This window comes from Plectropomus leopardus, chromosome 6 (genome assembly GCF_026936395.1).
Source record: "Plectropomus leopardus strain MGB_pleo_1.0 chromosome 6, ASM2693639v1, whole genome shotgun sequence".
NCBI classification, from domain to species: domain Eukaryota; kingdom Metazoa; phylum Chordata; class Actinopteri; order Perciformes; family Serranidae; genus Plectropomus; species Plectropomus leopardus.
The window spans coordinates 37,892,642-37,906,610 of record NC_142181.1 but is presented as its reverse complement, the minus strand read 5'-3'; the positions used below and the strand labels follow the sequence as shown (position 1 = coordinate 37,906,610).

The 13,969-nt window shown below is 38.8% G+C and overlaps 1 protein-coding gene across 8 annotated transcripts in view; it reads right to left on the bottom strand.

The window, feature by feature from the left end:
• The window catches only part of LOC121942862 (protocadherin Fat 3-like), a 297,480-nt gene that overhangs the window by 38,203 nt on the left and 245,308 nt on the right, over positions 1–13,969 (bottom strand). For all 8 annotated transcript variants that reach the window (XM_088079386.1, XM_088079389.1, XM_088079392.1 and 5 more), the window contains one exon: positions 8,841–8,978. In XM_088079386.1, the coding sequence (XP_087935512.1) occupies positions 8,841–8,978 (138 nt within the window). The remainder of the gene's footprint in view (positions 1–8,840; positions 8,979–13,969) is intronic.

The following is a 13,969-nucleotide window of genomic DNA, read 5'->3' as shown; positions in this document are numbered from 1 at the left end:
GTATCCAGATTTATAATAGATCGCATGCATGTGCCACTGAGCAGCTGTCTATCGGGAGAGAGGTAAGGGGATACCTCGACAGATGCGCACTTGCATGCGCACACACACACTCACACACACACACACACACACACACACACACACACACACACACACTCAGACACAGACACAGAAGCAAGCAGGAACAAAGGGAAAGGGACAGCTCTCCATGTGATCAGAAAGGAGCAGAGAAGAAGAATCGTTGCTGACCGGTGCAGAGAAATGCGCTCTTAGTGTGAACTGCCAGGCGACTGCTGTGGGCGGCTGCACCACAGTTTACATATATGGGCACTTCCACGTGCCGTGTGAACCCAACATAATTCAGACTGACTTGAAACTGGGTACACAAACCCATCAAGGCTTAAAGAAAGGTTCTTTATACAAATTTCAGAGCATCAAACAACTTTTTGCTTTGTAAAGACATAGTGGAGTGATGGTATCCTGAGCAAAGAATGAAGTCACACTCTGTTTTTGTTGTAATCTGAGCTTCTCTGTGGTTTGTTGTGGTAAGCCAGTCCAACCATGAATGCATGTTGGTGAATGCATGTATCCCACTGGCTAGCTCATCACAGCTGATTTGCACTGCATTCATACCCATGGTCACTGCTGATATCTGGACGCCAACTGATACACTCTGAATTTGACATAGAGTCCCCTCAAAGGAATACTTCATCTACCAAATGACTATTTGTACATTAGATCTTGAATTTGTGAAAAAAACTGTTTTTTTTCTCTTTGGTGAAAGAAGAATCCAAAAACAGGAAAAGTCGTTGATTAATTGATGTCACTGGTGACCACGTTTAACAACAGCAGTCCTCTTAACAAAGTGCTGATGGCAAAGTAATACAACATGTTTGGGAAGAACTGAGCATGAATGATGAATTGTACTGGATGATACTGCACAAGTTGTGTGAGAGTTTGTAAATTAATGTTTTGATATAGTTGTGCTGCTGTTAAACAAGGTATGCAATGACTTAAGTTAATTTAAAAATGTTTGCTGTTTTTTAAATGTGTTTCAAATTGAAGATAACACAGCATGACTAATATATATAAATATATATATATGTATGTATATGAAATGCAAGCACAACTTCCAGTTTAAGTGCAACACCAAAAAAAACTGTTAAATACATATAAATGTACACTTTTCTAGAACGTTCTCCTTTACAATTTGAGTAGCAATCTCATTGACCAAGAGAGCTATTTTCTTCATCCTTTAAAACTCACTTGAATTCCCCTGTAGTTATCTGTTCGGACAATTTCAGGTCCTCCTGTAACTTATTCAGTTATTCACTACCAGATTCTGAAGGCAAACAGCTGATTTAATTTTTTTTTTTCGCTCTGCTATGTCTTTAGCGCCATGTCCCATTTAGATATATATTTTCTAACTCTTCCTGTTCTGCAATTATGATTAACATTTTAAACGTTTAACCTTTAAGCTGCACAGAGGTCAAATCCTCTAATCCTAAAGGGGAATCTTCTAAATCAGAAGATGAGAAGCCATAATGCCAAAATTAGTTGCTCATGTGTTAGTGTAGCTCTCACTCTCATGATACTTTCCCAACCTTGTCCGGGGCTCTTGTCTGGTTTCTGCTGAAGCTGTATAAACGTGGGGTGGGGGCTTGGGGAAGGGGGCACACACAGGGCACAACAGGGGATTTGGAGGGTCTCAAAACAGAAAAGTCTGAGCATCAAACACTCAATTTTCTGAATTCTGGTGAATTGTTTTGGACCAACTTTTGCCTTTGCCTCCGCATTGATTTATGGTGTAAATGTCTTTCACTTCGTCAAAGTGTAAGTCCTCTGCTACTTTCATGTATTCATTGAAGCGGACAAATACACGTGGTTCTTTGACCTCCCTGCCTGGTTGTGACGACTGAACCTCCTTGTTTGTTTGCTGTGTGTTTGTTTGTTTTGGATTTGTTTTTCAATTTATTTCCATTTGTTTGCTTTATTTAAAAAAATCATCCAAATATTATATATATTATTTTTTCAATACCTTACACACAAATATTGAAATATGTATGAAAGGTATTTGGTGTCACTGCAAGCCATGGGTATGGCTCAGCACATAAATACATCTACTGCCATAAACGTTGGGCCAATCATCATGAAACTTGCAGAATATGGGCACATAATTACCTTAAACCTACTCTGAAAATTTAATTCACATCAACCCCACAGAACCCTCCACCAGTGCCAAACATGCTTTTGCCTGCTACAAAATTTGGCTATATATATCAATGACAGTTTGTCCAAAACATCACCAAACTTGACTAAAGCTATTAAATCATGCCCCCAAAATGTTTTTGCAATTGACCAACAATGGTGTCGAAAAAGAGCACAGCTTTAAACAGACTTTTGTAAATGATATTCCTCATGCAGGTTAATGCAGAAACTGTCAAAAGATCTTGATCCCTTGCAGCTTTCTGCTTCTAACAGTCCATGTTAGCTAAAACCTCCAAATAGCTGCTATGGTAACCCTTTGAAACCTAAACAAATTGGCTTTATTTCTTTAAAAACAAGGAAAAAATTAAAGCATATATGACACAAAAATGTAAAAAAATTAAAACAACAACAACAAGGAAATGCTTTGAAAATTATAACTTTGTAAAATAATTTTGGATTACGTATATATGATAATTATAAATCATGTCTTCACCTAGCTTTTTCTGTTTTCCCCTTAAAAGATTTCCTTAGTTTTTAAAAAATATTTTCTCTAAATCTCAATCTGTGGAACATTTCTTACCAAGTTGCTTATTGCCTTTTTCCCATGTTACTGAAAGAAACTGCACCAATTTGCTAAAAGTTCAAAGGTTTAAATACTTGTGAAAGGCGTCTGAAAGCAGTACAAGAAAAGGGATGTCTCCTCAGGTTTCAAAGGGTTAAGGGTTGAGTTTGTGATCATAGTTTATCAGGCAAAACAGGATACAGAAATTCACACTGACTTAATCACATATCAAGCAATAGTAATAGATGAATCAAGTCTGACTCTTCATTGGCTGTCTATGATTAGTTGGAAAAGTGTCAAACAAAACTGCGCTGAATGGCAGATAAAAGGCTTCTTGATTGGTTGGAGGCCTTTGATCCTTCCAAACTGTGCTAAGAGATGACACACTCACTACATCAAAGTTTTTATACAGAAAAAAGTGCTTGTGTATGTGGTTGGCTGTGAGAGAGCTTAGAATGTTTTAGTTCTCTCTCTCTCTCTCACACACACACTCAGATAAAACCACACACACACACACACACACACACACACACACACACACACACACACACACACACACACACACACACACACACACTTCCTCTTCCCCTGGCATGATGCTCAGTCTTTTCTAAAACCGCAGCAGGATATTTTTTCTGTTTCTCCATATTGCTTTATAATAAAGACCTAATGAAGCATGCTGAAGAGAAATGCAAAAGCAGCAACAAAGCAATATTCTGCTGGCTGAGACATCCCAAAAAAATAAACCTCCGTAGTAAACAACTATGACCTGTTTAGCAGAGACAGGAGGAGAAAATAGAAAAACCTGTATGGAAATGAGAGGAGGAAACATATGTAAACACATGCACATACCCACGTACTAATGCACAGACGTATGGACGGACACATCAGCATCATACACGCACACGCTCACGCTCGCTCACACGCTCGCTCACGCACGCGCGCGCACACATTCACGCGCGCACGCGCACACACACACACACACACACACACACACACACAGACACCCACGTATACACTGACACCCAGAGAAAGCTGCTGCTCTCTGTGTGATAACCCCAAACACACTTTCATCAGCCAAATGCTTTGATCCCCCACACACCCCTGCACTCTCTTTCTGAGCACGCTCAGACAGCTCATCGACCGCACTCTTGAATACTTTATGACAGGAATATGAACATTTTTGAAGTTTTCAAGCACTGTGGAGGAGAAGGAGATGAGGAAGAAGCCGAAGATGAGGAGGAAAATGGAAGGGTGAGAAAACAGCTCAGAGGAGTGGCAGGGGTGGGGGGTTGGGTGCATGCCTTCCACCTTTTATTCCTGCTGCAAATTAAAGAGCTCATATTCAGAGCTGCTTTGTGCACGTGTTTCCTGCTAAAGTGTGATTAGTTGCCATCTGGTTAGGGATCCATCTCACAGAAAATCATTTCCCAGCGAGCTCATCAGCTGCCAACAGGCTTCTTCTTTACATCAAACACAGGCAACCAGAGGAGCTCACATTCTGCAGGTATTCAGAGCACACACACCACAGCAGCTCAGCTCACACACTGCTGCCTCATACATGTATGGAGAAAGACAACTAATATATACTGCTTCATATAATAAGGACTGTACCAAGAGATTGCATTGGAATGATGAGGCATGCTGTAATAATCTGTTGAATAAAACACAGTAAGAGGCTACATCTTTAACTGTGAGATGAAATATTTCATGCAGAAAGTGATCATTAATCCTGCTGCAGTTATTCCCATGTAACTTTAGAGTTGGTTTCGGATGCTTCCCCTTCCAGGTTCATAAAAAAATACACATTTTTACAATGAATGGCAATAATAAAAGTTATGATCACACAACCAAGTGTTCTGCAAGTGTTTTTGCAGTTTACCCTTTGAATCCTGGAGCTGCATCACTTTTCTTGTGCTGCATTCAGGCACCTTTCACAAGCATTTTAAACAAATCAAATCCGTGTATCATTCGTTCAATTAATATTCAACTGAGAATCAAAAAACAAGAAATTAAGAAACGGGTCATTTTCTGTCTTTTCCTTTTTGAAATGAAAGCAAATAAATTAAAATTAGCTTGTTTTTTCCCTATCCAGTTTGTTAATCAGGATTGAATAAAGGAAAGCTGAAATACAGGTCACGGGCCGAATTTGATTTTATTATTTAATTCGTCTGATCTGCATGACCCATAAGTTCGTATTTTTGATGCTCCGAAATGAGTGTCAGTGGATTCTGTGTTCAGCACGGACCCAAGTGAAAAGGGCAGGTATCGGACAGAGAGCTGGAGAGGGCGGTGCATGGCTCAATATATGCGGTAAGTTTTCTTGTTTGTTTAGGTCTACAGTTAATAAAGCTGGCCCAATGTACCATGCATAGCCTACTGCCTACGAATTAAAACGTTGATTAAATGGCGATTTCTCTCCTAACGGACGGGCCCATCTTATGGACGCAAGTTTATGAGTGGCTATCTGTCTTCATTGGAAATGCGTGCAGGAGAGGGTCGAGTAGGAAAAATTGTCAAAGACATTCAGAATAACAGACAAACAGAATAACAGACATTAAACGGAGCAAAGTGCTGTTATACTCGGCTCCTGTGATGTTCCTTGTTGTAAATGTTTGTAAATATTGTAGTCTAATGTGACAAAGATGGGACCTTCATTAATCATAAAAATGTAACCTACATTGCTCCATTTATTGTCTGTTATTCTGTTTACCTGCCGTCGGAAATCAATCACGTTTCATTCATAGGCAGTAGGCTATGCACGGAACATCAGGTCAGCTGATTAACTTTAGACCTATACAAACAAGAAAACTTACCACATATATTGAGCCATGCACTGCCCTCTCCAGCTCTCTGTCCGATACGATATATCCCTTTTCGCTTGGGTCCATGCTGAGCACACTATCTGTAAACTAAACTGTCCCCAGTCACATCTCTCCCATGGATCTATTATAAATCTGGATACAGCCGTGTGGGCGGGGCCTCATTCATTCCTATGAGAGCTGCGCAGTGAAGCAGAAGTGACTTACGACAACCGAATGCGGCCGAGTGTACCCGAGCATTGACTCAGACTCACTGGCTCGCTCACACAGATGACCCGAGTGCTCGAAGCGAACAGTGCCGGTGCACGAGCATTTCTCTCGTAGTAGCTTAGCTTATTAGCAACAGCAGCTAATCGGCGGAATAACGACAGCGGTGCTATCGGTTTTAATATTTACGTGATTATCAGATAATAGTATATCTATCTCTCTTTACACACACACTCACACACACATACACACACATATACATACAGCTCATCAGGGAATCATATCGTAATCTTGACCGGAGAAATCAAATTAACAGAATCGGAATGTGTTGTGCCCATAAAAGGGTAATAAAAGGTGATGCCTTGTAATATTGCCCCGTGTTTTATTACACAGCTCAACTTTTAAAAATACTACGTTCTGTACCTTTTAATAACTGTCACTAGAGCTCCGCGCTGCTCACTGATAACCGGTAGTTTGAATACAGACCGCAGACTGTATATACGGTCTCTGATACAGACATGGTAAGACATCCATATTACATGCTTTACAGCCAACAGCATATGGATGTGTTGTAAGATGGTAAAAATGATGAATTATGATTAAAAAATATCCATTAATACTGCCGGCACATAGCCTGTGCTGTGTCAGGGACTCCGAGAGTTACGTGCGCGGTAGAGTGGAGGTATGCACGTTCATTTTATGTCTGGAGAAATACAGAATTCCAAATCTTGATTCGGAAAATAGAGCATTTTACGTCTGTAGGACTTAATGTTTTTAATTATGGCTATTTAAAAATGCGTTCTGAAAAGTCAACATGTCTCAAAAATAATTAGCCAGTGATTTAAGGAGGTCTCTTTCTCAATGTTAACGAATGGGGAAAAGTCTTTCTGGGCCAGTGTGTATCACGTGACCCTGTAGTTCCACTTTCGGCCACTATGTAAATTTTGCTTCAGATGGTGGCGCACTTCCTGGGGGCCTGATCTCTCCTCTTAGTTTCTAACTTCACAGAAAAAAATATGAACTTCCGGGTCACGCAGATCAGACAAATGAAATATTAAAATCTAATTCGGCCGTGGCCCGTATTTGGACTTTAATTTATTTGATCCTGATTAACAAACTGGATATTGAAAAACAAACTAATTTTCATTTATTTGTGTTCATTTCAAAAAGGAAAAAACGGAAACGACCCGTTTTTTTTTTTTTAATTTATCATTTTTTTGATTCTCAATTGAATATTAATTGAACAAATGATACTTGGATTCATATCTTTGAAGCAGATTGATTTCATTTCTTTCAAAAAGGGTAAAAAAGGCAACAAGCAACCTGGCAAGAAAAACCCCAATTACAAATGACCATATATACAGCCTATATATATATATATATATATATATATATATATATATATATATATATATATATATATATATATATATATGTATATACAATTACAAAATATATGAGCTACAAATATTGTCCATTATATATTGTCCATTAAACTATTTATAAATATTTTATATCTAAAATTAGGTTACAGAATTATTACTATTATTATTATTATTCGGTAAATTTCTTTGTATTCTTTTTACATAAACTTTATTTTATTTTTCAACTGTTTAATTGATATTTTTTAATGAAAAAACATACAAATCCCACATCTTAGATGTTCATATACATATAAAGGCCTCCAGAAGGTCAAGTATGTGTACACAAGTTACATCATGGCTGAAAAGACAATATTGGTAGCAACCACATCAGAATTCCTGTATTCCTGAACTTAAAATAATGGGTGACGCTAGAGATTCACATGACAAACAAACAAACAAAACAGAACAAACAACCAAACAAACAACAAAAGGAGAGGTCTCAGTCTGTCACTTTGGTACTAGGAAGGCTATCAAAGTAGTCCAAGAAAGGCTGCCATGTCTTATAGTACTTTGCCATGGAGCTCTGGCTGCAGTATCTTATCTCCTCTAATTTTAGATGCACTGCAATTTCTCTGACCCACCGGGCGTGTGAAGGTGTTTTTACATAAACTTTAACTGTTGCTATCATTTAATATACTTCACAATAGGCACGTTTACATTGAGCTTACTAATCTGATTAGAATCCATTTAAAAGCCCAAACAGATTAAACATGATCCATATAAACACCTCAATCAGCTTAAACAGGCACAAGCCGATTCAATTCATCGGTTGCGGAGGGGAGTTCAAACCTTTTCAGAAAGCGATCAAAAGAAAATTTGTATCATGTAAACGATGTAGCTAATTTATCTCTAGCTGTGTTCTTTCTGAGCATGCTCCGTCCTGACGTAAAGGAATGTGATGACGTACGTTTCTCCACTTCCAGAAAATTGCAACTTCCAAGCAGAAGTGGACTACAGCCATAAATACTCTTTTTAGCTTTAACTTCAGGGTGGAAGGGGCAGACAAGACGCTTAAGCGGCTCGAGTGGCCCTGTAACCATAGTAACCCACTCACTCCTGCCCAGATGTGCGAGAGGAGAGAGAGAGAGAGAGCGCTGTGCTGCTGTCAGAAGTTATTTCCTTATTTATTTTTCACTGTGAGGATAATGCACTTGTGGCCTTAGAGTGTGTAAAAGTGTCAGTTGCGTGTGTTGCATGGTCAATGCCAGAGTTGGCAATCCTGTCAAGTTACCATATTCACAATTTTTGTGCATGTCACAAAGCTGCTCTGTTTACATGTGCCGACACATCATATACGACACACATCATATAAGAGGATATCCCATGTAAACAGTTGACCCGAAATCTTCAGTCGGATTGATTTTAATCAGACTGAGAAAAAGTGCGCATGTTAACACAGCTAATGTTTAACAGTACAGCTCCACTGCAGTTCTGATTGTATCTATTACCTGAGCTCATAGGGTTCAAATGCACATGAAGCCTTTCATACAGAGCTGATCTTCACTGCTGCAATCAGCTATTACTGTGCAGCAGTGATACTGTGAAGCTTCTCTACAGTTATTTCTAGACCAAACTATCCAAGTGTGTGTGTGTGTGTGTGTGTGTGTGTGTCCTTACTGTCTCACGGTCTAGTGGCTTGTTGACCTTGATGACCCCACGGAGCGGGTCAATGAAGAACTGGTTGTCTCGGTCTCCGCTGATAATGGAGTAGAGGATAGCTCCATTCAGCTGACTGTCCACATCCTCTGCTAGCAGCTGGAAACAAACAAACAAACACACACACACACACACACACACACACACACACACACACACACACACACACACACACACACACACACACACACACACACACACACACACATACACAGAGGCAGGGTGATTGAATATTTCATCTTGCAGGGTTCAGTTACACATTTTGACCCTTTGTCCCTGTCCCATACTTTCTTAAACACAAGCTTTATAAATGCAAACTAGATGAAATATTCCTTCAACCATAAATTCCAAACAAGCTGTACAAATACAAGCCTTTTCTGTTCAAAATGTTCTATCAGAATTCACGACTAAATACATTTCACAGATATTACATTACATTTCAGGGCCTATTTATACTGCTGTGTAGCATTAATTATGCATGTTTTAACCCATTTTCTGAAAATACCATTTTCTTTCCATCACTGCTGGCCATTTTCCAGTGCAGGCTGTTACTGACTTCTCCTACAGTACCCGTCAGGCAGCTGCTGGGCGCACTCAGTGTGAGAACATAATGAAAACCAATTTACAGGACACAGAAACATGTTTTAAGATAAGTGATCTATCATACTCAGTCACCTTTGTTTGTTTGACAATGCGAAAATTATTTTTGTGTAGTAGAGTGAATTGATTTCTAAAGTGTACATTAGCACACACATAAGGTGTGACACAAATAGAAGCAGATAAGTCTACTAGAACGCTGGGAAAATAAATAAAATATGTAAAGCACTGTGCTACGCTTTGGGAAAAGGTCAGCAGTGATGTTTTGAAGTCATAAATTGTAAACAGTGGGTAATAACACACAGTCCTTTTATTTTAGGCCTACTGCAAGTGGGCTGCCATATTCATCTATATTTTCTCACTGTTTTGACCTCTCTTTATGTAGTGCTTACTATAACAATTTTATGGTTTATAATTATTCTATTTTTTATGATTAGCCTTTTTTTCAGATCCATTTTTGCTCCTATATTGTTCTTGTTTCTTCAGTAAAACTGCAAAGCACTTTGAAATGCATTTGATTTGTTTGAAGGTACAATATAAATAAAATCTGACTGATTGATTGATATTTCCTGCATTTTAATAAGTACATATGCCCTGCATACAGACAGTTTGGTGGCATGGTGCACCAAATGCTAGGAAAATGAGTTCTTGGTTCACTGGACTGTATCAATTATACCCGTAGTAGGTTTAAAACAATAAAACTTCAGACATGATAATTTGAATCACAAAAACATAATAAAGTTGTAATATCATAAAAGAGCACTATTAAAGAAACAGTCAGTGACCTCTTTTTAATTCAAACATTCACACATTTTATTATATTCTGAGCTCATCCAAAAGCTGTTCCTAAATTATATTCTGATAAAGTGTTTGTTAGTTATTAGCATGTTGGCTTTCCATATTGACCAATACATTTTGGTATACACTGTATCTGGCGAACTTTCATTTAGATATCAGAGACCTTTTCAGACCTGTATTTCTCTCTCTCTCTTTGATGAAAAAAAAGTGTGTCCAGTGCTTTCTCACATTGGCCACAGCTAGCCCCTCTTATTCCTGACAATATTCTGAATTTGATAAAGGTTATGTTAACAGCATATTCAGTTTAAATATTCCGAACCTTTTTCCCAATAAAGTAGATTAAGACGTGTGGGGTATATTATTTGGGTTTTAATAGCAGCATCTGGAAATGTATACAGCACATTTGGAATATGCGTCTCACTGGGGGTTTTCACTGCAGTATGCGGCACACAACCTGTTTTCTATTTACAGTCGGCTCTGTGTTGTCATGGAAACACTGTACACAAACCAACTGACCAACAGTTTGCAGGGCTGGGGGGTAGAGATGCATGCAGAAAAACCTACAAATCTGGCCAGAGGCAGAAACACCCTGTTTTTAGACATTGTAAAAGTTTTGTATATCATCAGGTTTTTGGATATGTGCAGGTATTACAGAACCATTCTTTTCAAAAAGGTGGCTGAAGGAATGAAAGAGGGAGGCTGAGCTCACGTGATCCAACAAGTCCTCCACAAGTACGAAAAAAAATGCTTTTTTGGTGTGGAGAAGCAAAATGGCAAGCAGCTCGAGCTGTTCTATAGATGAGGAAAAGATATGCAGAAGAAAAGCATGTGACTGCATTTTATAGATAGGAGGCAAATACATAAACCCATAATGTCTGTAAAAATGTGATTCTATTAACATTTTAGGAAGAAGTGGCTTAGAGCTGCCTGTGTGTTCACCACCTGGTCTGTCTGTGAAGCTCAACCAAATAAAAGCGTACACTACTAGATCCCATCAAACCCCAGGAGACCAGTTAACGTAAGAAACTCAATAACTGCCAACATCTAGGTTAAGCTGATAATAACCATTATTTAACTCTCAGAGGGGGGCATCTTAAAAGGCATGACATCCACCCTAATACACTGTATAACACTACACACTAAAAAAGCATCAGTGTATTCAGGCAGGCTGTTTCTCTGTCTCTATCTCTTTTACACACACACACACACACACACACACACACACACACACACACACATTCCTTCTAAAGGCTTGCCACACTTTTCAAGGCTACTACTGAACAGAGCCACTTCACTGAACGCAAGCCAGTAGAATAGAATCATTACAATCACAAAGTAACAGTTAAAGAGAGAATCTGCAGCCTACCGACATAAAGGTCTAAAGCTTTTCCAATGAAAGGAACAACATAACCAAGAGGCCTTGTGCGTCGCTAAAAATGCACATGTTCTCATCCCATTTCATCACATATGGCTACTTTGTCAGTGGACTTTCAAGTCTACATATAACACTCTAGGTGTCCTCTTGTGTCTGCTGTTGACATTTTGAATGCTGCAACCAACGCCAGCATGTCAACAAAAGTGTGAGGTTAGGTTTGGAAAAATACATCATGGTTTGGTTCAACATTCAAGAGGGGAAGAAAACAGCCTCCCAGCTGAAAGTCCAGGGTTTGTTGCACCCATCCACTGCTTCTTATATTTGGTTGTTACCTGCAGCATATCGACCTGATACTGTCTAGCAGCGTATCATATAACTGCAACAGGTTCCGTCCGGTCATGTTATATACTGAGGCCTCTTGTCCATGTCTCATACTGCTGCAGCAAAGGCCATCCAGTAGTTTATCTTAACACTGTGAACAAGGCCGCAGACAGGGTTTTATAAATGCAGAGGTCAAAAACAAGCTTACTAAGTGGATTTGGGGGCATGCTCCCATGAAAAATTATTTTATTTCCCTGTTCTAAATAAGTGAATTTTAAGACGTTTGGAGAGCAAAAATTAGATAACAATAACTTTAAACCATGTCAGTGGCAGTTGCAGAAATAGTACATAACTAAATAAATAAGATACATAGGCGGGGTCTGGGGGTGCTCACACACACACACACACACACACACACACACACACACACACACACACACAAAGGGTAATTTAAAATAATTTTTCTGCATTTCTACACCACCTGCAATCTAGATTGATAGATTGAGGGTGCAGAGAACAGCACAATTATTGGGTGGATCCTGAATGAGAAAATGAGAGAATGGGGTACCTAGTAGGTCATTTGGTAGAGTGGGCGCCCCATGTGCAGAGTCCACAGCCTGGCCGCAGCGGCCACGGGTTTGATTCCAGCTCGGCCCTTTGCTGCATGTCATCCCCTATCTTTCCCCCTTTCACGCTTAAGCTGTCCTATCATTTTTATGATTATTATTACATTTACCTAACAGGTTAATGTTAGTGGTTCTGTTGCAGGTTTAAATTTTAACCATAAATATATTATTTATATATATATATATTTTACAAAACAGGCCAAACCAATTAAAATATGATACCTTATTATTCATTAAACGATCCAGAATTATATAAGACTTAAAAGTTCCATCTTGAAAAAACTTCACGTAAATTTAACCTCCCCTGTCCCCAGAAAATGGGAAATCTGGTCACCCAATCTAATACTCAAGAACCACCTTGTCTACCAAAGATTGCATATTGATGAGAGAAACATTCATCTCACCACTCACCCACCCACCCAACCAACTGCACGCACGCACGCATGCACACACGCACGCACGCACGCATACACTCTCTCTCTCACACACACACACACACACACACACACACAATCAATGACTGTTGGTATCATAATATCTTTGCTACACGATAGTAGTTATTTTTAGGTATACACCTTGGAAAAAATACTGAGGTCCTCAATGGTAGGTACGGCCTTGACTGACATTGAAATCACTAACAAAGCAACAATTTTCATCTGCAAAACCATTATTTTCCTTGTGCTTTGGTGCACCTGGCATTTTTAATTTTTTTTATTTAGCCTTTATTTAACCAGGTTGGTCCCAATGAGATACATTGACCTCTTTTTCAAGGGAGGCCTAGCCAAGACAGCAGCCTAAGAAATATAAAGGTTGCAACAATTAATTGCAACACCAACTCACAGAACAAATTAAATAAGATACATACTAGTTAAAAGCAAAAGGATTAAGAGTCAGGATTTACATTAAAACAAGAACAAGTGCGATATGTAGCTACTTCAAAGTCAAAGCATGCCCTTCTCTCTTGCACCATGCAATTTGTTTTTTCCAAGGGTTTGTAGAGGTTCAAAAAAGTTAATATATTCTAAACTTCTAAGCAAAATGCGCATAGCACAATGCTTGTCAATGTCATAATTGACCCATGAGCAAGAGGTGAGACTTACTACTGTTTTTATGCTGGTAGAAGTGATAGGAACATTGGGACAATGATTAATGCAGACCAAAGGTTAATATTAGCTGTATCATTTATGATCAAAGTAGCTCCATTATGCAATTATTATTTTAAGTCTAATAAACAAATGTATGCATGGAGTTGAGCAGCCAGATGAGTCTCTGGTAAATATAATGCTGCTCAATATGCCAATAAATAGGCTAGCTAGTTAGCTTTTAATTGGTGAGAGAGTCACACAGTATGTTTATAAATCATGTTGTGATAA